This window comes from Nelumbo lutea, chromosome 7, assembly GCF_056320005.1.
Source record: "Nelumbo lutea isolate HS-2025 chromosome 7, American lotus-T2T, whole genome shotgun sequence".
Taxonomy (NCBI): Eukaryota; Viridiplantae; Streptophyta; class Magnoliopsida; order Proteales; family Nelumbonaceae; genus Nelumbo; species Nelumbo lutea.
Window position 1 is genome coordinate 58,194,170 of NC_142690.1, and position 26,273 is coordinate 58,220,442.

General features: G+C 38.2%; 1 protein-coding gene across 2 annotated transcripts; it reads right to left on the reverse strand.

Moving 5' to 3' along the window:
* Positions 1-1,456: 1,456 nt before the first annotated feature.
* Positions 1,457-25,718, reverse strand: LOC148846548 (eukaryotic translation initiation factor 3 subunit H-like). Of its 2 annotated transcripts, none has more exons than XM_088953437.1 (12): positions 25,414-25,718; positions 25,230-25,309; positions 23,897-24,013; positions 23,656-23,759; positions 20,726-20,792; positions 10,845-10,978; positions 10,710-10,758; positions 9,650-9,721; positions 9,429-9,530; positions 9,276-9,343; positions 2,304-2,456; positions 1,457-1,849 (listed from the first exon to the last, which is right to left on the reverse strand). In XM_088953437.1, the coding sequence occupies exons 1-12, from the start codon at positions 25,421-25,423 to the stop codon at positions 1,792-1,794; spliced, it is 1,014 nt and encodes a 337-aa protein (XP_088809563.1). In that variant the 5' UTR covers positions 25,424-25,718; the 3' UTR covers positions 1,457-1,791. The 2 variants fall into 2 exon arrangements, with proteins under 2 accessions (XP_088809563.1, XP_088809562.1); XM_088953436.1 differs by having other exon boundaries at positions 9,429-9,533; positions 25,414-25,595.
* Positions 25,719-26,273: the final 555 nt, after the last annotated feature.

A 26,273-nucleotide genomic window follows, 5' to 3' on the forward strand; every position in this document is an offset into this window, starting at 1 on the left:
ATTTTCTACATTTAAATGACTTATTTACAATCATATAAAATTTGTAAATATAGTTAGTAATATATTTTTTAAGATTTATTTGAATTTTTTACCATATTTATGCGTATCTTATTTTTTCGCATGTATCCATACGTATTCAAAGCGTATCTCGATACATCTCTTAAAATTGTCTTTTCGATACACCAAGGTTCAAAATATTGATACGCCCAATAGAGGTGTATCAGGCGAATCGATACCCTTTTTTTACCTTTTTTTTTTAAATAGATTCAAGGGACCGATTTAGGTCTCCTCCAACCCTGAACCAGTCACACCCCCGATACACCCATTATAGAGGCATACTGGAGGGGTCCCGGAACGAATCGATCGAACCTTGTGATACACCTTGCGTTTCCGATACTTTGAACCTTGCTCAATATTACTTTTCACTTTTCATTTTTTTCAGAATAGCATGTTTTCCTTTTTCTATCTCATTTTTTACCATACAAATTTTAAATAATGGCAAAACTGCCCCTCATTTTTACCATTACCTGGTTGACCAATTTACTACATGCATGCAAGATACCAGTAAATGAATGAGGCCACCGTAGTATCATGTGCAGTTGGTACGCTGAATGAATTGTCGTATCAGTGGTGCAGTTTCAAATCCCGCTATTATCATCTTTGTAAGAAAAGAGCTGTGATGTTAAACTGTTCACTTAAAAGAGTAAGAGACCCCTATGGGGTGTCAAGGAGTGATTGATAGCAAGAAATAAATATAAGACACCTTTGCTGCAAATGGGTGAGGTTGATATGATCCATTCAAATAGGTCTCAGGTGCAGTATGTTGTGAGGTTCTAGGTTTGACACATCGTAGGCGTAGGGTGGAAACAAAATGCTGCCTTAAACCATTGTTGTACTTGTATGAGGAAACAATTCAACAAGAGGGAAACAATCTTACCACCACCGTACAGGTGGAATGAATCATTACTGTGGATCGATGCTAAATCCACGGACAGGATGCAGTTTATAGCAGTGGGGCTATTAATAGACTAGAAGGGGGCTGTAATTTCTGATTTCTGAGGTGGAGTACAGTCTACTTTCCCAAAAAAGAACTAAGGTAGGATCCCTGACATTTCGTAGTACAAACCAAGGTTCAAAATATTGATACGCCCAATACGACGGTATGGGCGTATCAATCGATACTGTTTTTTTTTTATTTTTTTCTGAAACCGGTTCAGGGGGCCAGTTTAGGGCTCCTCCATCCCCTTAACCAGTCAGACCCCCGATACACCCACTATAGGGGTGTATCGGAGGGGTCCCGGAATGATACGTATCGGCCGATACGTGTCGATACTTTGAACATTGGTACAGACTTGGCCAAGGATCAAGGGGATGGGGGAAGGGCTAACACCCCCCTTGTGTACCTACTAGCCCCATGAAAAATTTAAAAAAGAACAAGATAAACTCGAAGTAATGGTTGTGTAGACAAATAGATTTATGATATTGAAAATAATCAAGAAAAAAAAAAACAAATTACAAGGGAGCCGATGAGCTCGAAGCAATAATTTTGTGCAGAGAAATAAAACTATGATTGATGACTCGCCATCGCCAAAAAAATGGTTTCCTACGAACTCAATTACCTACTAATGCTGGTATATAAAATCTGCTAAAACCATACAATAGACCAAATTGCTGGGAGGTTCAACTTTCTTCTGTTTTCCAGCAACAATGTAGAAGCCCCACTTCCAGCAACAATGTAGAACCCCCCCAACTCAAAACAAATACCTCTACATGGGCTTTAGCTCGCTTCAGTCAATTCTCTTGTAAAGCCTTCATCAGATATAATCTGTTGAAGCTCTGACCCACAACCCTGCAAGTTTCCATTTCCAAATCATATAAACAATTTGCAAACATCCTCTAGCAAAATATAATTCAAAAAAGTATCCACGCCAATCAAAAAGAAAACGAGTAGAAACAATATTTAGTACCACATGCAAGCAGACAGAGATATGAAGAAAGAATTAAGACAACTTCAAAATGCATAAACATTTACACATGCACATGCAATCAGATGAAATAGAACTGTAAACTCCCTATTTCTGAAGCACCTAACAAATTGCCACATCAATACTTGAACCTTAATTAGTTATGGTCGAACTTCAAAATCCATAGCACTGGACCGAAGGGAATGGCAAAACAGGATAATGATGATGATGACTTCAAAATCCATCTATTTCAGTATGCATGACCATAAAATCCACATGTTTCATACTTTCATACTTTAAGTTACAAAACCAGCTGCCAGTAGAAGGAATATAGCGTACCCATTGATTTGATTGCAATAGTTAGCAATTTGATTTGTTATTAGAAAGCTATCCAATCGTGATGGCTCTGGAACTGGCTTAAAGATGGGGTTTGAAGGATCCTCTTCAGGCAATGTTTCTTCTCCTGCAGCTTTACGTGCCATGTTCTCTGCCCTATAAAAATTAAGAAGGGAAAGGCATTATAAAGAAAACTGAATGTTAGGCAAAAGCTCTAAAAAAAGAAACTTGCTAAAGTTCTATCCAAAATAATTTGGAGAAGAGTGAACCTTGAAAAAAACAAAACCAAAAGAAAAAATTAAAAATTAACAACAAATGAGAGCAAGTTGGCAAAACAGGTCTCTCTTCAGCCTCCGTAGGATGCTAGGGGTAAATGTACTAGATCTGGAATATTTATCAAAAAAAATGTACTAGATCTGGAAGAGTACACAAGAAAAAAACTATGAAATATATCCAATTCTCCATCCAACACCTGGACAGGTTTCCAAAGTGTCTCATGCTGAGTTTTAAGTAGAAAATATATAATGAAAAAATAAATTGATCATCCTTCATAAATAGAGGCATTCAAGAAGTGATGTTAGATGTTCCACATATTGGTTAACCTGCCTATAAATATAGAAAACCAAAAGGAGCCTCATTAACAAAGCTAATCCCTTCAAAATAAAGTGGTACAAATTCAGGGGTGAGTCCAAATCTGGAATCAAATCTGTCAAATACTTAAGCCCTAGGTTGATTGTTCTTCATTTCTCGATGGTGCAAGTGCAAGAGCATATTTGTGTTGCGAATGGTATTGATCACCAAAGTGGAAAATCTAACTAATCTGACAAGAGACTGCAACACCTAAATTATACTGCCAACAACTTCAAATTGTCATAGAATCAGCTGGCACAAAGGCTACAAATTAGAAAAATCATATTTTCTGCTGCAACCGGTAGCAGCACTATCTTCCAAGTTCCAACCCCCAATGAAAACACAAATTCCACCCATTAAATAAAAATCAGATCACTTTGGTATTTTGAATTTAAACAAAAAGTATATTGGGAAAAAAATTAATGAGGTGAACAATTCATACAGGAAGGCATGCAAGGTTCCAAGCCTAAGGTTAGGATTTTAAGTCCAGGCCTAGCCCACGCAGCCAAACCCAGAAATTTGCAGGCCAGGCCTGGGCTCAATAGTTATTGGCACAGTCCAGAATTATATGTTTATTATATATTGTGATGCTTACCTTGACCTCACATCAATAGGACCATTCCAATTTTTTTTATTAGTAGAAATTATTTTATAAAGGTCAATAATAAGAGTACAGCATGACTGCTTCCCATAAAGAGGTGCAAGATACGGCCTCATTAGGACCAAGCTGATTCTTATGCACCCCTAGCTAGACAATCAGCCAACCCATTTGCATATCTCCTTTCCCACTGAATTCTGACTGTTAGATTTGTGGTTAACCATTTGAACCTTCTCAAAGCCCTCCATAGGACCAAGCTGCTGATTCGGTTCTTGCAACCACCCAATTACTAGTTTTGAGTCCCCTTCAATTAACAACTGTTGAAAGCACAACTCTTTAGCAATCTCTACTCGTTGTAAAGTTGCTTGGAATTCTGCATTAACAGAATCCCCCACTCCAATAGGACCAGAAAATAAAGCCACAATCTGCCCCTCTGCATTTCTGAAGACTCCCCCTATACCGGTAGGACCTGGATTGCCTAGACTACAGCCATCAAAGTTCAGCTTGATAACACCTTTTTCAAGGGGTCTCCACACCACCATTGGCTTATCCTTCACAACTAAGCTTTTTGCAACCAAATCCCAATTCCTCCAAATACCATCAAATGCAAGGAAGGCAGATTCACAGTCAAGTCATTCTACAAAGCATTAGTTAAAGATTAAAGGGGCTCAGATTAGATAAAAGGAGTATGGGGGAACCCAATACCCCCAAGGGTAGAAGCTTTTGCCTGGTTGGTGGCATTAGTCAAGGGGATATCATCTGGCCAGTTGGTGCTATTTGTGCAATCAGGAGGAAGAAACAGTCTCCCATTTGTTCTACTCATGCAGCATAGCAAGCTTCACGTGGAGTTTCTTCTCTTTTCTATTGGGATGTGTGGTTTCCATCCATCAGCTCCAGCAGAAATGTTCTCATCGTGGTCAAAGGTTAGAGGAAGTAAGAAAGCCAAGATTATTTGGAGTCGTGTTCCTTTTGCAGTATGTTGGTCTATTTGGAGGGAGAGAAACTGAAGAGTGCGGGCCGGAGGATAGAGCTGAAAGATGGAACTTAAAAGTGCAATTAGAGGAGATCCTAAGAAAGGAAGAAATTTCTTGGAGGCAAAAATCTAGGTGTAAATGGCTTCTGGAGGGGGATGGAAATACCAGATTTTTCCACTCCCTAGCAAACAGGAGAAGACGGAAAAACCAAATCTCCAGTATAGAGGTGGAGGGAAGAGTAGTAAATTCAAAGGAGGAAATTCAAAGGTGCTTTGTGGATCATTTTAAGTTAATCCTTGCATCCTCTGATGAAAACAATACAGAATTGGGAGATTTACAATGGGACAGAGTGCCAGAATCTGAAGCTACCCTCCTAGAAAGAGTTTTCAATATTGAGGAGGTACATGAAGCAATTTTCTTGATGGATAGATCTAAAGCTCTGGGGCCAGATAGATTTTCAATGGATTTCTATCAAGAATGTTGGGAAATCTTGAAAGATTAATTAATGGGTGTATTTTTGGAGTTCTATCAAAAAGGAAAGTTATCGCCTGGACCAAATGCAACTTTTATTGCTTTAGTGCCAAAAAGGAGCCAAAACCCCTAAGGATTACAAGACCGATAAATCTTGTGGGTAGCTTGTATAAGATCATTGTTAAAGTCCTGGCTGGTAGGTTGAAGACAGTCTTGCCCTATGTCCTGGCTGGTAGGTTGAAGACAGTCTTGCCCTATGTCCTGGCTGGTAGATTGAAGACAGTTTTGCCCTATGTTATCCCTTAGAACCAAGGAGCTTTTGTAGAATGGAGACAAATTGTGGATCAAATCTTAGTGGCAAATGAATGTGTGGCAGCTAAGAAAAAACAAGGTGGCAAAGGTTTGATTTGTAAATTGGACTTAGAAAAAGCTTATGATATGGTGGATTAGTCTTTCCTGTTGAATCTAAAAGAAAAGATGGAGGATGTGGATTTAAAGATGTATTAGCTCAGCACATTTTTCTATTCTGATGAATGGGGTAGCAAAGGATTTCTTCCAAGCTAAAAGAGGACTAAGACAGGATAATCCCTTATCCCCATTCTTATTCACTTTTTTGGCCGAGGTCTTGAGTAGACAAATCACCAAGGCTGACCAAGATAACCAGTTTAAAGGTTAGAGGATGGGTAGATCAGAAGTGGTGGTGTCTCATTTGCAATTTGCTGATGACATAATTATTTTCTGTGAAAGCTATGATGAATCATGAATCCAGTTTAAGGAATCTGAAAAGATTGGTGGATGAGTTTCAACAGGCCTCCAAATTGAAAGTTAATTGGGGAAAAAGTTGTGTACCTAGAATCAACATTGAGAAGGGGGGGGGGGCATTCAAGCCATGGAAAATCTGCTAGGCTATGAAGTGAAAAGTTGGCCTCTAGAATACTTAGCTATGCCCTTGGGGGGCGAATCCGAAAGCTGAAAGCTTCTGGAAACCAATGCTAGAGAGGTTCACAAAGAAGTTGGCAATGTGGAAGAGAAATTATATTTCCTTGGGGGGAAGAATCACCTTGATAAAATCTACCCTAACAAACCTACCCACTTATTTCCTCTCCACCTTTAAGATCCAAGTGAAAATAGCTAAGAAGTTGGAGAAGATTATGAGGGATTTTTTGTGGGAACCAGGCGATGAAAAGAAAGATCATTTAGTGAAGTGGGAGCAAGTTTGTTACCCTAAGGAGCAAGGTGGACTAGGTATAGGGAACATATTAAAGAAAAACAAGGCCCTTCTAGTTTAACTAAAGGGTTGATGGTTTCTTCCATCTCCCCTCTTTAAAGGGGAGGTAGCATCTCGTGCCTCTCCCTAAGTTGTACTATCTTTGACTTTGATTTAATAAATCTGAATATCCACTGATCAAAAAAAAAAAAAAGCCCTTCTAGGGAAATGGTTGTGGAGATTCTCTTGTGAAGAAGATAGGTTGTGGTACAGGGTCATTAAAAGCATTCATGGTGAAGCAGATAACGGCTAGGATGCAAAATTAGCCCCCAATGCAGCTCCAAATTCTCCCTGGAAGGCAATCCTTGAGATATATCCAACCTTTCTTCAATTCATCAGGTTTGATGTTGGTTGTGGCAATAAAGTTTTATTCTGGGAAGACCTTTGGGTTGGGGATGTGCCTCTTATGGTCAAATTCACAGACCTCTACTCCTTATCAAACCATAAAAACAAACATGTTGCTAGGTTTGATTTGCTTTTAGATTTGGGTACCTCTTGGGATTTTGGATTCAGAAGAGGGTTGAGGGAAAATGAATGTGAGTCTCTAGTGCTTTTGATCTCAACACATGAGAAAGTCTACTTGGATCAATCTATAGTTGATAGTAGAGTTTGGTCCCCAAGTTCTAATGGTTTATTTTACTGTGCGTCTTTCTTTGGTTTGCTCACTCACACTGATCCTATGGGGGTAAACTTCCCAGTGAGAGAAATCTGGTCTAAACCGATCCCTCCAAAAGTACAAGCTTTCTGTTGGGAAGTGTTCCTAGGGAAGGTAAACACTTGTGATGTGCTACAGAAAAGGAGGCCAAACAATTGCCTCTCTCCTCATGTGTGTGTCCTTTGTATGGGTTGTGGTGAAACCCTAACCCACTTACTTTTATCTTGCTCTTTTGTTTCTGGTATTTGGAATGTTGTTTGTTCTCTCTTTAGATGCAGATGGGTTCCCCCACAGGATGTGGTAAGTCTTTTCAGCCCCTCCTTCCTGAGACAACAGAAGAAAAGAGGAAAGTGCTTATGAAAGGCAGCAAGTGCAGCTACAGTATGGACTATATGGGAGGAAAGAAACCTAAGAATTTTTTCTGGAAAAAGTAAAACAAAGGAGGAAGTTATTGAAGCCATAAAAATCAAAACTGCACATTGGGTGAAGACCATGGAGATATTCAAAAACTACTCAACGAATGAGATTCTAAGAAAGTGGGCTGAAATAGCACAAACAGATGCACCCAAAGTATTTGTAAGTATGGAATGGAAGCCATCGGCATTGGACAAACTAAAACTAAACTTTGATGGGTTCTCTTGGCAACCCAGGAAGGGCAGGCAAAGGGGGTGTGTTTAGAAATCATTTGGGTGTGGTGGTGGCACTCTACTCAGGACCAATAGGTATTGGCGACTCAATTCAGTCTGAAACTCTAGCCCTACTTCAAGGTCTAAAGATGGCTGAGCAGATAGGAACAACAGACATAGAAATAGGAGGAGACTCACTATTGGTCGTTTCTTGGGCTAAAAACATCACATCAGTACCTTGGAAGCCCAAAATTATCTTCAGAGAAATTGACATACTTGCAAGGAGGATCAACTCTCAGTTTGGTTGGGTCAAACGGGATGCAAATGGGATGTCGGATACCCTAGCAAAACAAGGGGCAAATAGATCTTCATTGTATTGGGCAGAATTGTAACTGATTGCTTGAGATAGCAGTTTAGATTAATGCCTCTCAGCAATTTTTACCTATTGTAATTGAATTTCTCTGTTATTAATTAAAATTTCTTGCTGATAAAAAAAAAAAAACAGGTCAAACAATATAGAATACATAGTTGCTACAGTGTCCAATCTGATAACAGAGTGGGTTCTCAGTCTCCCAGATTTTGATCAAGTCTCCAAAGCTGATTTATTGGAAAATGTCTGGAATTCCCTTGACTTACAGCCTTGTAATGTAGAAACCTTTTCAGTTTAATGTTTTGAGCATGTACTAAAAGTATGTGCTTGATGTATTTGGTGTGTCATCTTGACAACCAAGGGTGTTAGGATGTAACATTTCTTTTAATGAATGTTTTATTGATTCTTCAAGAAAAAAAGATCCAAGAATTTAGCCTTGTTGATTATGCAATCTCAAACAGAAGCCTCGACCCTCTCCTTCTCATTGAAAATTCAGGCATTTCTTTCCTCCCAAATTGTCCATTCCAAAGCAGCCCAAAAATATCCCCACAAGACTTTACCTCTCCTCTTTAGCCACTTGAAGGTAGTAGGGTCAAATGGACTCTTAATTTGCAACAGCATGGTCCACCTACAACCAAATAGACCAAAAAGCTTTTCCCAAAGGCCTACAACAAAAGGGTAGGAGATTAGTAAGTGGCAAGTTTTTAGGCAACCTTCAATCCAACCACACCACCTCTCTCCAAACCCATAACTCTTCAACATTTCCAACAAAAAACGACCAATCAACCTTATCATAAGCTTTCTCCTAATCCAAATTGAACACAAATCCTCTCTTCCCTTCTCTTAAAATCCTCCGCACGCTCATTCGTTGTTAGAATTTGATCTGTAACATGTTTTCCTTGAATCGGGGCTCCTTATGATTGATTTATTAAATTGGGTAAGAAGACTACTCATATTCTCAAGGACAACATTTTGGGCACAATTTTATATAAGCTGGTCACCAAAACTTTATTCCTAATTTTCAACTCCCTAATTTACCCATAGCTCTCTTCTTCAAGTCTTTCACGCTCAGGGTGCAGGCCGGGCAGGAGCCGGGCTTACACTAAACCACTTGTACAAGATGCTAGGCAAGGTCCATGATAACCCCTAAAAATCAAGAGGCGAAATACTCCAACATATAAATAATTGGAGCACTGATTATCAGTATAACAGTGGGAATACTAATAGTCTGATATGAGTGGAGAATACAATGTGAAACCCTCAAAACAAAAAGGTCAATTATTTATTTACATGTTTACTGTGTACTAGAAGAACATGAAAACAGGCCTACCCAAAAGAATTTCCTGGACTTACGAGGAAGCCAAGAAAGATGCAATTTTATTACCTTCTCTTTTGAAGCCATGCCTGCTGTTGGGCTTGTTGACGTGAGAGGTTCCGATAGTAAAATTGGAACTGGAAGAGGAAAATGTGTCTCTTGTTATGTACAAAAGATATAATATCAGAAAACAAATAATACAAAACCAAAGAAAGCACTTACTTTCTGCTGTTCCATTGATAAATCATCCATACATTCAATCAAAAATTCTACATTCCTCTCCATAAATGGACTGGTTGATAATTGTAAACGATCATAATCACACTGCTTCAGAAAAGCAGAGGCAAAGTAAGAATAGGGTGGCAGAGAGAAATATAAATATATGCATGTCTCTAAGGAGATACAGATAGATTTTGATTAATTGAGAACAATAAAGGATAAACCTGAGAAACTGGTGTCTCAGCCTCCAGCTCTGTCATGAAGGCACTGATAAGTGCAGAATTTGAAACTTTAATCTGTCCAGAAATACAACTATAAACATCTAAACAAACATTAAAAACAAGGGTATTATATTAACAACCAATAGATACAAGACACCTAATTCGTCTGAGTAATTGGCATTGTATCAAATAATAATTTTGGTTGAACAGAAAAATAACATAAATGATTATGGATCACAAAGAGAACCATTTCATGCCCACTGTAGGTAGAAGTAACATCTATAAATCACAGACAAGATCAACATCTGTATGGATTAGACAATGCTGAAATCCTAGCTGTTAGTTGTCAACTTTTGGGTACAATACTCTGTTACACATTAAGATCCAAGATGCCCAACAGAAACAGATATTGACATGAGAAGATGTATGGCTATTTTACAGGTATCCAAGTCAACAAAGCTGACAAAACAAAGAGATTGCCAGGCTTTAAATAGAAGGATGGACTTCCCGACAGGCAACTCAATTATTGGTTTCTAGAAGCATCCATTAAAAATACAGGTTCAGTATAAGGATCATATAATCTCAATATATGAAAGGTACCCATGGTGAAACATGCATGCATTTGATTATGAACTTTAGGCCATCATCCAAAATAGAGTACCAATTGGAGTTAGATTTGTAACATAATAAATACCAACCTACATAGAACGTACAATATATAATCAATAAATAAATATAGGTACTGGATTGTCTCAAACATGTCACTGGGGCAACTGAAATTCCTCAACACAGATAATGGCATGGAGAACCAAAAATAAATTTATTTTTAGTATCAAAAGAAAAAGTACCGACTTAAGAATCTTGAAATAATATATTACATTGTATAATAAATGAATAAATATAGGTAATGAGAAATCTAAAAAAAAAAACCCCAATATAGACATCATTATTGGGAACAGATCTTCATGTATGCTAAGTAGAAACAAACTTCTTTTTCTAAATCACAAAGCAGAGAACTTTAGTGAATTATTTAAAATAGCGATTGGGAGGTCTGGAAGCATACAGGTATTTCCTCGAAGATATCCACCCACGATAAATTTTTCTCTCTCAACCTATTTATGCAGAAAAAAAAACATATAAGATTCCAAATAGCAAGTTCCCTTCTATAGACAGACCATGAAACCAGAAAATCCCATACTTCTCCCCAGTAAAGTTATTGTTACGGTAAAGATCCATGAAAGAATCTGTGAGCTTCATGGCCTTGAGAGCTAAAACTCCTTGATTTGACCGTGATGGATCATAAATAATGCACACACACCGCCTTATATTCTCCTGCAATAGTAAAATATCAAACAAAAATAAGTAACCCTTAATTAATAATAAGAGGAATTAACAACATGTATGTGCACTACAAATTTCTTAAGAACTACAACAACATCTAGGTGGAGAAACCAAGAATGTTCACCGAAAGAAACCAATGCCACCCTTCATGAGACAAGGTTAAAACCCAACATGGATTATGACACCATTGACTCCAAATCAGAATTAAGGCTCAATGAAACACTACTTAATTAAGAATAAGGCTATGTGAGACAGATTATAGATAAAGACACCAACGTTCACAATGAATTGTATGACTATCTGGTTAGAAACATAGAATTCATTATATATCAGAGGGGTACTACTGCTACCTACATCTTGTTCCAAGTACTCCCCCCCATGGCCAAAGGACAAACCCTTTTACAATATTTTAAAAGGGTTTTCAATGTCCTACCCTTAGTTCTTTATTCCTCTCTACCTCTTCATTTTTTCATCTCAAATATAGTGCACCATTATGAAGAAAGAGAGGAGAAACAGGGCCAATTCATTTAGGTATGCACCTCAATTTGTGCATTCTGCCACAAGCTTAAGAGTTAAGACCCCCTTTTGGGTGATCATTCTTAGCCCTGCCTGGCCCAGGCTGCAAATTTCTGGGCCCCCAGGCCCAGTTGCCCAGCCTGTAATACATATATATAGAATATGTATTTTATTTTTATGATATATTATATGTATAAAATTATAAATATTATAAAATAGCATATATAATATATTATATATAACATTTTATATTTATACACTTTATAGCAGATATATATATATATATAGATAGATAGATAGATATATTGATGGAAAGCTATAAAGGGCGGGGGGGTAGAGGAGCTATTGGAAAGAAGACTCAATAAACCCGTGCGAGGAGGATAAAAACATTATACATATTAAATATCTAATAGCATATATATATAGTAAAGTCATACAACAAGAGAGACTCTCCTTTAGACACATGGCAACCTATCTTTTCAAGAAATAGTATCCAATAATGGTTGCTTCCATCGTCAGTAGAAGCCTTCTTCCTCAAACATGTGTCTACCTACTCTCAAAAAAAATGTGAGTGGTTAACTCCACTCTCAGAAAAAAGTGCTACTTTCAAACATATGTCTACTTATAAAAAGTACTCACTTCAAAAGCTGTGGGGTCCATATTAATCTTTCTAATTCAAATACAAGACTTTCAATGGTGGGTCCCATTCTTTTAGATGAAATAGGTTGTCAAATACAATTAAACCCAATTTAATTTTTAAGTTAAACAAGAAACTCAAAATCAGTTATACCAGATAAATAATGAATCTCAAACAAAGGGATATATAGGTGTAGTTGCCCCATACTTTGTACAGGATCATTCTCTAGTAATATATTTAGGGTCTGATTGGTTGCAGAAATAGGGGTCCAGAATCGGAATCAGAATCATCCATTCCAATTCCAACTGTTTGGTTGGGCGGAGTCAGAATCCCATTTCCATTCCTGGTCGAATGGCATTCCCCCATTTGAGGGAATGGCCATTCCCTCCCCTTCCCCTTGAATGAGAATCAATTCCAGGCAATTCTGATTCTGATTCTGATTCTGATTCCAATCTAAACCAAACAGGTGAGGAGAATAGACTACTCAGGTTTCGAATCCGAGGGATTCCAATTCCGACTGTACCAAACAGTCGGAATTGCATCCCCATTCCTGGTGGAAGGGTATTCCCCCATTTGAGGGAATGGCCATTCCCTCCCCTTCCCCTTGAATGAGAATCAATTCCAGCCAATTCTTATTCTGATTCTGATTCCAATCTAAACCAAACAGGTGAGGAGAATAGACTACTCAGGTTTTGAATCCGAGGGATTCCAATTCCAACTGTTCCAAACAGACCCTTAAAGGCATAGGCCCAATGCCCAGCCCAGCTAGAGATTATGTTTAAAGCTTGAGGTCCAGGCCAAGCTGGGCCCAGCCCTAGGCTCTCTCTCTTATCATAGGTGCTAAACTCAGCATCAGCCTGGCCCATGGTCACCCCTAACCCCCATACTGACATAAAGTGCCCTTTTTTTCTTTAATTTCAAATTTCCTCTTTTGAAATGCATTGTAGGCCATTTTTTTTCTCCTCCTATATGATGTAGGCCAAATTCATGATTAGAGGGAAGATGAAAAAAGAGAAACATGACCAGATCTACATTCTACAACTTGTAAAAGTTCTCAAGGAAAAATAGGGTTTCCTCAGCCAACGAGGCGCCACTGGCCATGGGTATTTATAGCATCAGTAGTTTGAAAAATATGTAGTTTTTATAAATTGAAAAAAAAAATCCTGCAAATTTCTTTTTTGAGAAACATTTAATTTCCTAGTACTTTGAATATGGAAGGACATTTTTGCAAGTTGCTGCAACTTTCAGATCTGTGGAGGTTTCAGTTTTTGGCAATTCTAGTAGGTATTGATCAGTTTAGAAATGCATTTTAGCATCTTGAAAGTTTTGTTAGAGTTAATGATGCATCCGGTGGTGTCTGCAAGGTTTTCTTTCTTGTGCCTTGATTTGGAACCCCATCACTTAAATGCTACCTTTCAAAGATCAAAATTTGTCCCTTTGGTTTGATTTTGGTGCCTTTTGGAAACATTGCCAAGTCATCTACCAGCAAGACCAAAATTTTTGAATCTAATATAAACTACAAACATTATGGTCACTCTACTAGCAATATATCAGTTGGTGACAGGATTGAGTTTAGAGCTTTTATTTTCTATATTCTTTTACTCTTGCTTGGAAAAAGAAATTGGGCTGCCAAATCACTTGGTCATTACGGACAAAGTGAATGATCGGGATTGCTCTCTCTCTGATGGAAACTAAAACGGTCAGTAGTCGATTTCAACTATGTTTGAGACTTGTTTTGCAAAATATATTTATATGATAATATATATATATATATATATATATATATATATTATGTTTTAAGAAAAAGTATTTGCAAAAGGTTTTAATTCTCGGGACCCATCCAAGCAGAGAGTGCAACACTACACCTTGCAGTCAAGGGAAAAGTCCTTGCTTGTCGGGTAATGTTTGATCATTATGGGCTGAGAGGTTAAGTGTAAGAGACCATTAAGGGTTATTTACCTGATGGGTTATATCTTACTTAAGTCCATTATCCTTAGGCCTTCATAGGATGGTTGGACTCAAGGATCATTTTGTTAGATAGTGTATGCCCTTAGCTCCAATCATATTGATGTATTTGATGACATTTATTGTAAATGAATAAAAGTACATAATTAATTCATATGTTTTGGTATGTTTCTGTGCAATAACCATAAAATGGACACTTATGAAACGTGTGTTAGTTTAGAATCTTCACAGCCGTTGGATAGATCTAGGAAGATTTATCCCGCCAAGACTGACACTGATGTACCGTCAAGTTGGTTGGGGTGGCTTGTCTTATCTGCCAGGGTGAGAACTAAGGTGCATGCAGTGTGGGTTTTCTTGAAACCTTGAACCAGACCGAAATTCCAGTATTCCCCTGGACCTTAGAGACAGATGGGAAAAACTGGAATGTTACACCTGACCCCTAGACTCGATTATGGTATTGCACTAGGTGTCAGATTGGGCTGTCTTTGATATGCCAATCAGTGAGATCCTTAGAGGGGGTCAAAACCTGGGTATGTTGGGACAGTCCGAGAATTCATCTGAGTGGGTGATCATAGTGACAGGATCAGCCCCTTTGTCGGACAAAGTGAATGATCGGGGATGCACTCTCTCTGATGGAAACCTAAACTACCGGCAACTGATTTCAAACATTGAGATTTGTTTTTGCAAAATGTATTTATACAGAGATATACATATATATATCATGGTTTCAAAATGTTTGCAAAAGGTTTTAATTCTCGGGATCCATGTGAGTAGAGAGTGCAGCACTATTCCTTGCAACCGAGGGAGAGATCCTCTCTTATCGGGCAGTGTTTGATCATCATGGGCTGAGAGGTTAAGTGTAAGACCATTGAGGGTAATACCTGATGGGTTAATCTTGCATCTGCCCACAGTCCTTAGGTTTTCATAAAGTGGCTGGACCCAAGGACTACTTAAAGGAAAATGGGATTGTATCACAACTGGCTCCTCATGCTACACCACAATTAAACAGTGTGTCAGAGAGGAGAAATCGGGCTCTATTAGATATAGTCCGATCACTTCTCGTCCACTCAAAGTTACCCACATCCTTTTGGGGTTACGCGCTAGAGACTGCAATTTACGTGCTGAATTGGGTTCCAACCAAATCTGTTCCTAAGGCTCCATATGAGCTATGGACTGGTAAGAAACCAAGTGTGAGACACTTGAAGATTTGGGGTTGTTCAGCACATGTTAAAAGAACTAGTGCTGACAAATTGGAATCCAAGACCAGTCATTGCCTATTTGTAGGTTACCCCAAAGGCTCTATAGGTTACTTGTTCTATGATCCAAAAGAGCAAAAGGTGTTTTCCAGTCGAAATGCCCACTTCCTAGAGGAAGATTACATCCTAGTTAATCATCATCAGGAAGTTATTCTTGATGAGGAGAGCCCAGGGGTAGTGGGAGATGTCCCACTACCTCCAGAAAATAACCAATCTAGAAGATCTACCCGGATTTCCAGGCCTCCAGTTCGTTACGGCTATGACCAAGAAAGTTACTTGGTGGAAGCCACAACCAATGAGGAGGATCTCATGACTTATTTGGAAGTTATGTTTGACATAAATTCCTTGAAGTGGGTAGATGCCATGAGAGTTAAGATGGACTCAATGGAGATCAATGGAGTCTGGACTCTAGTAGATCCGCCCCCTAGGGTAAAGGCAATTGGTTGCAAATGGATCTATAAGAGGAAAAGCACCCCGATGGTAAAGTTGAGACCTACAAGGCTCGTCTTGTGGCGAAAGGGTACACTCAGAAAGAGGGAATCGATTATGTGAAAACATTTTCGCCTGTTGTCATGCTTAAATCCATTAGTATCCTGCTAACTGTAGCATCGTACCATGACCACGAGATTTGGCAAATGGATGTCAAAATCGCGTTCCTAAATGGAGATCTTACTGAACATATCTATATGTAGTAACCGCAAGGTTTCATAGCTGCAAGTCAGGAACACATGGTATGTAAACTCAAACGATCCATATACGAACTTAAGCAAACTTCTAGGAGTTGGAACATCTGGTTTGACTCTACCGTCAAACAGTTTGACTTTGAGCAAAATCCGAATGAGCCCTGTGTTTTACAGGAAGACAGTGGGAGATAAAGTTATGTTACTGGTTCTGTATGTAGATGACATTCTACTCATTGGGAATGATGTAGAAATGTTAACTACGGTGAAAGTGTGGCTTTCACAGCAATTCTCCATGAAAGATCTTGGAGAAGCCTCCTACGTATTGAGTCTTCGACTCTATAGAGACAGATCGAAGAGGATAATAGGATTATCCTAGTCTACTTACATTGACAAGATTGTCAAAAGATATAGTATGGAGAACTCCAAGAAAGGAAATGTTCCTTTCAGACACGGGGTCACTCTCTCCAAGGGTATATCTACTAAGACTCCCGAAGAGATTGAGGGCATGAAAGAGGTTCCCTATGCCTCAGCCATAGGGAGCATCATGTATGCCATGCTATGCACTCGTCCTGACATTTCTCAGGCAGTGAGTGTGGTAAGCAGATACCAATCTAACCCAAGGTAAGAGCATTGGACCGCTATGAAAAACATACTAAAATACCTTCGAAGAACAAAAGAGTTTTGTCTGGTATTCGATGGTAGTTTACTATAGATCCATGGGTATATAGATGTCGATTTCCAATCAAATCCAGATGATAGAAACTCTACATCTGGTTATATCTTCACGATAGGATCGTGTGTTGTTAGTTGGAAAAGCACCAAACAGGACTCCACGGTAGATTCCACAACCGAGGCCGAGTACATTGCCGTAAGTGAAGCTACCAAGAAAGTCGTTTGGATGAAGTTCATTCAGAAATTAGGAGTAGTTCCATCCAACACATCACCCATTCCATTGTTGTGTGACAACACTAGAGCCATTGCTCAGGCTAAGGAGCCACGAGCCCACTCAAAGTCAAAGCACATCAAGAGGAAGTACCATGTACTACAAGAGATAGTTGGAAGAGGGGACGTCCTAATTCAAAAGGTAGCATCAGCGGAAAATTTAGCAGACCCATTAACTAAGCCACTGGCACAGAAAGTGTTTGAAAAACACGTAGATAGTATGAGACTTCGGCTTATACCCGATTGGACCTAAGTGCAAGTGGGAGTTGTTAGACAGTGTATGCCCTTAGCTCAAATCAAATTGATGTACTTGATGACATTTATTGTAAATGAATAAAAGTACATTATTGATTCATGTGTTTTGGTATGTTTCTGTGTAATAACCATTGATGAGACACGTGTTAGTTTAGAATCTTCACAGCCGTTGGATAGATCTGGGGAGATTTATCCTGCCAAGGCTGACACTGATGTGCCACCAAGTTGGTTGGGGTGGCTTGTAGGGTGAGACATGATGTGCATGTAGTGTGGGTTTTCTTGAAACCCTGAACCAAACCAAAATTCCAGTATTGCCCTAGACCTTAGAGACAGATGGACAAAATTGGAATGTTACACCTGACCCCTAGACTCGATTATGGTATTGCACTAGGTGTCGGATTGGGCTGTTTTTTATATGCCAATCAGTGAGATCCTTAGAGGGGGTCAAAACATGGGTATGTTGGGCCAGTCTGAGAATTCATCTGAGTGGGTGATCATAATGACAGGATCAACCCCTTTGTCGGACAAAGTGAATGATCGATGATGCACTCTCTCTGATGGAAACCTAAACTACCGGCAATTTATTTCAAACGTTGAGATTTGATTTTGCAAAATGTATTTATACAGAGATATAGATATATATATACATACATACATATATATATACATACATATATATAGATATATATATTATTTAAAAAAATGGGTCCTTGAAAACACCTGTAAACAGGTATCGGGATCCCAAAGATACAATACAATACATCGATACGGGGCATATCCTATCGAAATCTTGATCCTTGATTGAACCCTCAAAAATTTTAAAACCTGAACCAATAAGCAAGGGAAGAACTTAAAATTTTGTCTAATCAACCAATTTTCTTCTTCCACATCTTCTTCTTCTTCCACCTTTTCTTTTCTTCTTTCCTATAACAAAAGTAGGGGTTCAGCCCCTATATTTTTTGAATTTTCTTTCCTTTGTTCATAAAGTGTTGATTTTCTAGACTTAAACATGAAATTTATACTTCTCTTATGAAAATTATGAATAATTATTAAGGAAAGATGGTTATGGAACCTAGGGAACTATCCTAGGATATATGGTTTTACTTAAAAAAAATCCATCACCTAGGCGACTATGCCAACTAGTCGACAAGGCGACCCCCTGTCGCCTAGACTCACCTTGGTGCCTTGAAAACTATGGTTTCAATTAGATGCAAATAAGCACAAAACAATCAAATACTATAATTCAGTGTTCGCTGACCTAATTCTACAGATACCCAGGGTTAGAAGGAATACGAATGACTGAGAGGCTGATGCTTTTTTTGATAAATAACAAGAAAATTTTATTGAAAAGAAAAGGCTGAGTACAAACTAAAGGCAGGTATTAAGATAGCACCCACCAGACCCAACAACTACCTCAGCTAGCCGCCTACAACAAAGAAGAAACAGGGAGAGAAAACATGGGAATGCACTAGTGCAGCAAACACTACTCCAGTCAAGCACATACTATGTGCAGATCAGTCCTTTTTTTATAAATATATGCGCAGATCAGTCTTCCACCTCATCAAGCTCGTCTGGACTTCCTCATCCCAAATTTCTCCCCCTAACACTTCAGGAACCTTTCTCATGCTTTCAAGCTTCCTCTTTTTCTCCAAAGCTTCAAAAGCTCTTCTAGCAAAGTCCTCTCCTCCTAGAAAGAACAAGCCCAAAGACTTTCCAATGCCGATTTCCACCTCTTTGTCAACTAGAGTCTTCAAGTCCACTCCTCTTTTCTCTATTGCCTTATCCCCCACCGTCACTTCAACAGAAACCCCTTTCATATTAGAATTGGTCTGAATTGTTTTTTTTTTTCAGACTCTTTCGACTCCACCATTTGAGAATCCACCAGAGAGGATACCTTTCTATCCCCTTTGGAAGAGAGAGACGACTCCAGACATGGGCTTTTGAGTTCAATTACTTGGTTGAATTAATTTCTCACAAGTTCAATTCAGTCAGGAAAACATGAGAATTGGAAGCTTGAAAAATGATGGAGCTTTCCTAGTGAGATCATTCTACAACTCCATGCCTGGATTCCATTGGACTCTTTCCAATGGACAGCCATCTGGAATGTTCACATTCCATCTAAGGTAGCATTTTTCATGTGAACTACAATATACAATACAAGATACAATCCCCATGATTAATGATCCTCTATCCAAGGGTCTCAAGCAGGAATGCAGGTCAATGTATGGCACCATTTTTAAGCAAATGTTATATCAGTCCCCTATTTGTTGTTGCATTGTAAATTCAAATATGAAAGATATAGTGCCACTTTATTAAATTGTTCAAAAGATCATAGGTGATCCATGGAACATCCCCATGGCCCTGCAATTGTGACAAGTGAAAGAATACTGTAGAAGAGTCACCATACCATGGAATCTGCTGCTCTTTGCTTCATATTGGTGTATATTGCGTGAACAAAACAAAGGAATTTCTTACCAAAAAACCACATCCAGGGAGATTTTAAATTCAGAAAATTAAAAGTGCAATGTTTCCATGGTTTCTCATTTTGAAGGAATTTCAAAACTGTATGATCACTTTAGAGATCAATAAAAGGGCGTGCTTTTTAATGCTGACATTAAGGCTGCTTGGTCCTTTATATCATAGTTATAGCTTATTGACCATGCACTGCTCTTTGGGGTTTCTCCACTGTTTACTTGAACAAATTTTCACCATTCATCAAAAAAGTCACCACATGCAAATCCCCTACCACCTTGCTTCTCTAGTAGCTCTAATGGAAAAGGATAAGCTAAGACCAAAACATGACCTCAGCAATAGCAGAATCCCCAGTGCCGATAGGTGATGTGGAACCCAATAGCTCTGATGCCAATTGATGTAAGAATGTAAGATCACACACACTGATAACGATTGATACAGTACTAGCTGCTCTGACACTAATTATATATGACTTGAATGAATCAAGGATGAGTCTAGGAGGGTTAGGGTGGGGCTAGAATAATGTGGAGAACCATTAGGTTAGAAAAGGTATTGGGATTAATCACAAGAATGGCCAATCTGTTCCAAGACAGAAAACAAATTTGAAATAGGCAAAACAAGTACATGATAGGAATCTTTCAATAAAATTTCATACAGTTAGAATGGTTACTTATAGAGGGCAACCAAGTTGGGTTAGGTTTGAAGCAGGACTTGTATATAGTGTCTCACTTTACATGATAAACTAATAGAAGCAACATAAATAGAAAGCATAAATAGCAAGCATTACATCTAAACAAGAGCATCGAGCATGGTTAAAACATAGGCATCCAGGTTCATGAAAGAACCATTTTTACAAGATGTTTAACAAATACAAGTTTTTTATCAGATCATACAAGTGGATTAACAAATAGAAACCCACATGGGAGTTAGAAAAATAGTAAAAATAATTCTAACAAAGAATATGTGCAGTACAGTACCAAATAAAAAATAAGAGGTCCAAGTTTCATTTCACCTGGTAATTCATAAATGTCTCAATCAACTCCACCGTCTGAAAAGATCCTAACAATGTTGACTGATACCTGACAAATTTTGATGATAGAGATAATCAATCACTGCAAAGGCACAAGTATAAAAACAAGTATGCAAACGACCTTTACCTTTTTTAACCAAGAACACCAATCTTTACATGGGTAGAAAAGAATGGCAGCCAAAAGACTTAAAATAAAAAGACTTGTTTATTTATTGTTATTAGTTCTTGCTTATACAGAAATAAAAGAGTGGATTAAAGATATAAAATTCTAGCCATACTTTAAATACAAGTTTTCTTTATGCAACAACCTTCTAACATGATAAGAGGCTCCAAGCCCAACTAAATGCACTTGGAAACATAATATGAATAAGCTCGCAACATAATTAACCATGCTATCGGTCAATTACACCAAGGAACATGTTCAAGTGACATAAACAGATAAACTCCAATTATAACCCACAAATAAATAAATGAACAGCATAGTTTTGTGATCTTCAGAGTTATATGAGCTTCTATGAAGAACCTAAGTGAAAATCATTCTTGCCATTAATATGATATCAAATTTAGGGACCTACACAGCTACATTAGAGAGGAAAGAACTCAGTTTCCTGCATAATTATGTATGGAAGCGGGTAAAAAAGCTAGTCCAAGAGACACAACTTCATTTAGCCACTTGGAACCTAGGAACATTAACTAGAAGGAGTACAGAATTGATAGACACTATGGGAGAGGAGACAAGCATCAGGACCCAATGGGATTCCAATAAAGTATGAATTATGAAATGGTATGGGAGAGATAGGCTTATTATGGTTAACTAAGCTATTCAATAAGATAATGAAAGAAAAGATGTCTGATGCATACTGATCAAAAAAAGATGTCTGATGATTAGACAAAGACTGCTATGATGCCTATATTTAAAAACAAAGGGGATATACAAAGTCGTAATAACTCTATCAAGGCATTAAGCTCATGAGCTACACTATGTAGGAGAAAATAATCGAGCAAAGAGTATGACATGAAACAAGTATCAAAGAACCAAGTTGGGTATTTGCCAAGGAGATCAACCATGGAAGCCAATCTTTCTTTTGAGAAGATTGGTAGAAACGTTAAGAGGAGAGAAAGAGAGAGAGAGAGAGATCTGTATGGTGTTAATTGATCTAGAATAAGCAGATGATAGATTTATAAGAGTGATAATATGGTAGATCTTGGAAAAAAAAAGGACTCAAAATAGGTATCTCAAAATAGGTATATAGACAACATCTTAGCCTTGTTTTCTGGCCCCGTGGGAATAGGAGACTCTAATAGAGCTGGAATTTTAGCGGCGGTACAAGGTATACAGATTGCAGAACAATTAGAAGTTCAACACCTAGTAGTGGAAGGAGACTCTCAAATTGTTATGGGATGGCTGACAGACCCAGCTTCAGCTATGTGGCAACACAGATTTATTGAGGAAAGTCAACTGGCTTACAAGAAACATGAATGCTACCTCTCTTTGGGTGGGAAGATCAGCAAACACCTTAGCGGATGGGTTAGCTAAGCAGGGGGCCACAAGGGAAATTTATTTTGGGCTGCTTTGTAATTCTATTTCTGGCTATTTTTGTTTTAATTTGATGTAATAGTTTTGGAAGAGGTAACAGCTCATGCCTCTTCTTGGGTTTCCTGTATTGCCTTTTGCTGAATTAATAAATTATCTTTATTCATAAAAAAAAATATATAGATATATAGACCTAAGGATATGTATGATGATGCAACATGACCCTGAACATTATGACTTAAAGCAGACTGCCTCCTTAAATTAGTTAGAAATCTTGGTAGATTTCTAAATTTATAGCAGAAGTTGATTCAAGCATAAATATGGGAAGTTTATTGAAATGCAAACTAGGGTTGTGGAAGCACAGAAATCTACTAAGATAGTATGGATGAGGAAGCTGGGAGTTCAAATAAGGTGGATCCCATGGGAAGGAAACAGTATGACAGGCATCTTAGCCAAATAATGAGATAACAAAGCCAATACGTTTTGGGGGATAACCAATGGAATATAGTCAAAAGCATGTGCTGGGCTACCAGGACTTGAGCTGTGCTTGGCATTTGTTGAATTATTTGACTTTCAATTTGAACTAGGTTATATCATCTTAGGCTTCTAGTGTACAAGGGTGGTAAACCCTATTGTTTTATAAACATGTATGGTAGACATGGATTAAAAAGACTAATGTCACTTTTCTATGTATGTTTAGGTTTTTAGTATAATCTTTTTTTTTTACATTTAGAAAAAGAAACAATCTTACCAATTATCAAAAATAAGATTCACAATTTGATTCTATTCAGCTTTCTATATATGATTTAAAATAGGATAATGATGTGCAGGACATTATTACAACATGTACAGCTACTTTGACTGTGCATGTGAAAAGGCCAATATTGAACCAAATATTTGTACCCTAATGTTGCATGCCAACCTCAGATGAGTGATTTCTTTTCCTTTATTTTTTGATTGGTATTTCTTTTCCCTTTATTTTTTTTCTTAAGTCAACATAAGATCCCACAGAACTTAATAGGGATAAGTTGTCTGCTATTCTAATCTAGCAAATGTCCAAGGCTATCAATATGCATAGCAAATTTATCTAACTCCCTAAGAAAGTGAAAAGCTACTACTGACGGTTATCACCAGCTGTCATCAGAAAAGGCTTGTGCTTAGCATGATTCACTATAAACCCAAACAGCATGTATATCACTATAGAATTACACTGAAGCACCAATATATTCTTGAGCCTTCAATGACTTTAGAAACTGGTTTTTCAAATATTTTCTTAATCTAAGGATTTTTGTCAAAGAATTTCTGCAAACAAAATATCAATGCACTGAAGGCCACCTAGATTTCTTGCAGTGAATTCCACAATATGTAAAGAACATACCATCCAACAGTATTATTGTCAACATTAACCACTCTCAAGCACCTCATCATTTCAAGTTGGTAGTTGGCGCCATCTGCTTCAATCTCCTCATCTTCCTCCTGAATCTGAAGTTTTTATATGCACAGACATTTCAGTCAAAAAGGGAAATGAGTGCATTTCAAATCTAATTTTTCTGTAATTGGAACCTATGCAATAGATACTTGCTAATATGACTTAATTTAAAGAGAGCAATTTGACCCACCGGAAAGGGGAAACAGTTGGTTACTTCCAGAACACTACCAACATCTAAACCAAGAAGCTGCCCAGTAACCAATGCGGGAGAAAACTCCTTGCAATGTTTAATTATCTTCAATATGGCCTGTTTTGTGAAAGTTTGAACAAAAATCCAAAACCATGAGGTTACACAATATCTGCTAGAACTAATAGAATACGAAACCAGCAGCACATGGACCAAAATATATCAGAAGTTTAAAACTCTTAATCCCCCTACTAAGACACAATAACATGTAGGCAGATGCTTCAATTTCCCTTTCTAACAAGTGATGATGATGTACAAGTAAATACCGGGGAAGATAACTTTTAAATGTTTACTCATTGGCATATGTAGTTTCTTTGGGCAGTTTCATGCATGTCAGAATGAGATACTCAATTCATTCATTGGTAATATGATCTTCTGTAACATATTCACTGATCTACATAACCCCATGTAGCACTACAAACCAAGGAACAATCCAGGAAGGAAATCCTTCTACATAAAGATCATAATCTAGCGGGAAAAAAAAACATCTCATAACCATTTAAGACAGCCAGTACCTACTCCACTTCTCCAACTAATCTGATCTAACCTCAGCAATTAGATTGTAACTAGAAGTACTTCAAGAAAACTAAAACACTGTGGAGACACCCCATCCCCAATCCAATTTTGATGCAGCAATTGAGATCAAAAAGTAGTAAATCCAATCTAGAATACTGACTTGATTCCTAACTATTAGCTACTTTTTCTAAACAATATTAGGAATCTTTCCAACTGGATCACAATAAGAAGAATGGAGCTTAAGCACTCAAACATGGGTGAAATTAACTTTTTTTTTGAAAAGTAAAAAAAAAAAAAAAAAAACTTTTATTAAAGAAAATAAAAACTTGGTACAACCTTCGTCGGTGTCAAGAAGGTCCCATTCACCAAAAACAACTCACCCACACAAAAAACAAAACAGACACAACCTGAGCAACAACAGGAACCCCACATGAAATCACCCAATTCGCCAGAAAATTTGCCCAAACAGATCCCCAGCTAGGATAGTTATTCTTCATCAACATAAAAATATACCTCTCCTCCTTCCCCGTTCCAAATTCATCCCCTCATCCCTTTTAAAGATTTAGAAAAGCAATATTTATTAAGGGGATTAAGTAAGCATATTAAATACAAAGGCATACTCAAAGAAAATCTGCAAGTGGTGAGAATTTAGACGATCACAATGACAGCTAAAAGAAAAACCCAAAAGCGGGAAGAGAAAGCAAAATACTGAAGAAAAAGAGAAGGAAAAAAGAGGGAGCCAGATATGAGAACAGAATACCAGTCCCTCGATTTGAACTACTCTTAGCGGCGAAGCGACTTCCTCTGAAGCCGCAACTTGGAGGAACGACCGAGCCATGGCTACACAAAACAAGGAAATATCTCCTCAATGAGTGTTACCAGGCAAGAAAAGATTTTGCAACAAAGATCTAAACGAAGAGGAAAATAGATGTAAGTATACGGACGGTTTGCCATTTCCAGCCTCTTCTGGTGCGGAGAAAAGTTCTAAGTTTCAGAGGAACGTAGTGAAGCTCTTGCTCTTGTTCTAGGGCTCCGCCTGTCCGAGACTCTCTCCGCTGAGGAACCCAACGGCGATAAATCGGATCGGACCTAATTCGTAGAGAGACTCCTAACCCCTTTCCTATTCGTGTTGTTTCTTTTGGCATTGCCAGGATTAGGCCTGTAATCGGACCGGATTTGGATCGGATTCATTTAAATCCGAATTCGATTCGATAAGATATTTGCGAGGCCAAATCAGCCCCTCGCAAAATTCCCCCCCCCCAACGTCCCACAGCACGTTCGCGCCGTGTATTAAGAATATCTCCCGATGACATCCAAAAAAAATAATGATGTCATCATCGGGACCGATCGATCTAATAAACAAATTCTATGCGCACACCGTTCTCGTGAGTCGTGAGGGCACGCCACGCGTTCTGGAAACGTGTACACACTTGAAACGTGCGAAGTGATTAAATGCTCCTCATTCCACTCCTCTCTTACCAGAGTCCTCTCACTCTCCCTCTCTCTCCACCTAACCTCTCCACTCTCACTCTCTCCCTCTCCAACAGGCGGCGACTAACAGCCATCATCGGTGATTATTAACACCGGTGACCGGAGAAAAACTTCTGGCGAGCATTAGTAAGACATTTGGCGAGAACCTCTTCTATCACTCTTAAGACGTTGTTTGGCGACTATTAACACTAAACCAAATCCGCTTATTCTTCTTGTAGTTGTTCCTTTGGATCTCAATCTTCAGTGATCAACCCCCATTTTTATTCGATTATGTTGAATTTGGTTAAGTAAGTTGAAGCATAAACAATATCAA

What these genes read in the sequence shown, in the direction of transcription:
- LOC148846548 (XM_088953436.1), bottom strand. An exon ending in CCAACTGTTTCCCCTTTCCG is followed by an intron (nt 23,760 to 23,896) that starts GTGGGTCAAATT and finishes TAAAAACTTCAG; the next exon opens with ATTCAGGAGGAAGATGAGGA. An exon ending in TATCAATGGAACAGCAGAAA is followed by an intron (nt 9,344 to 9,428) that starts GTAAGTGCTTTC and finishes TTCCTCTTCCAG; the next exon opens with TTCCAATTTTACTATCGGAA.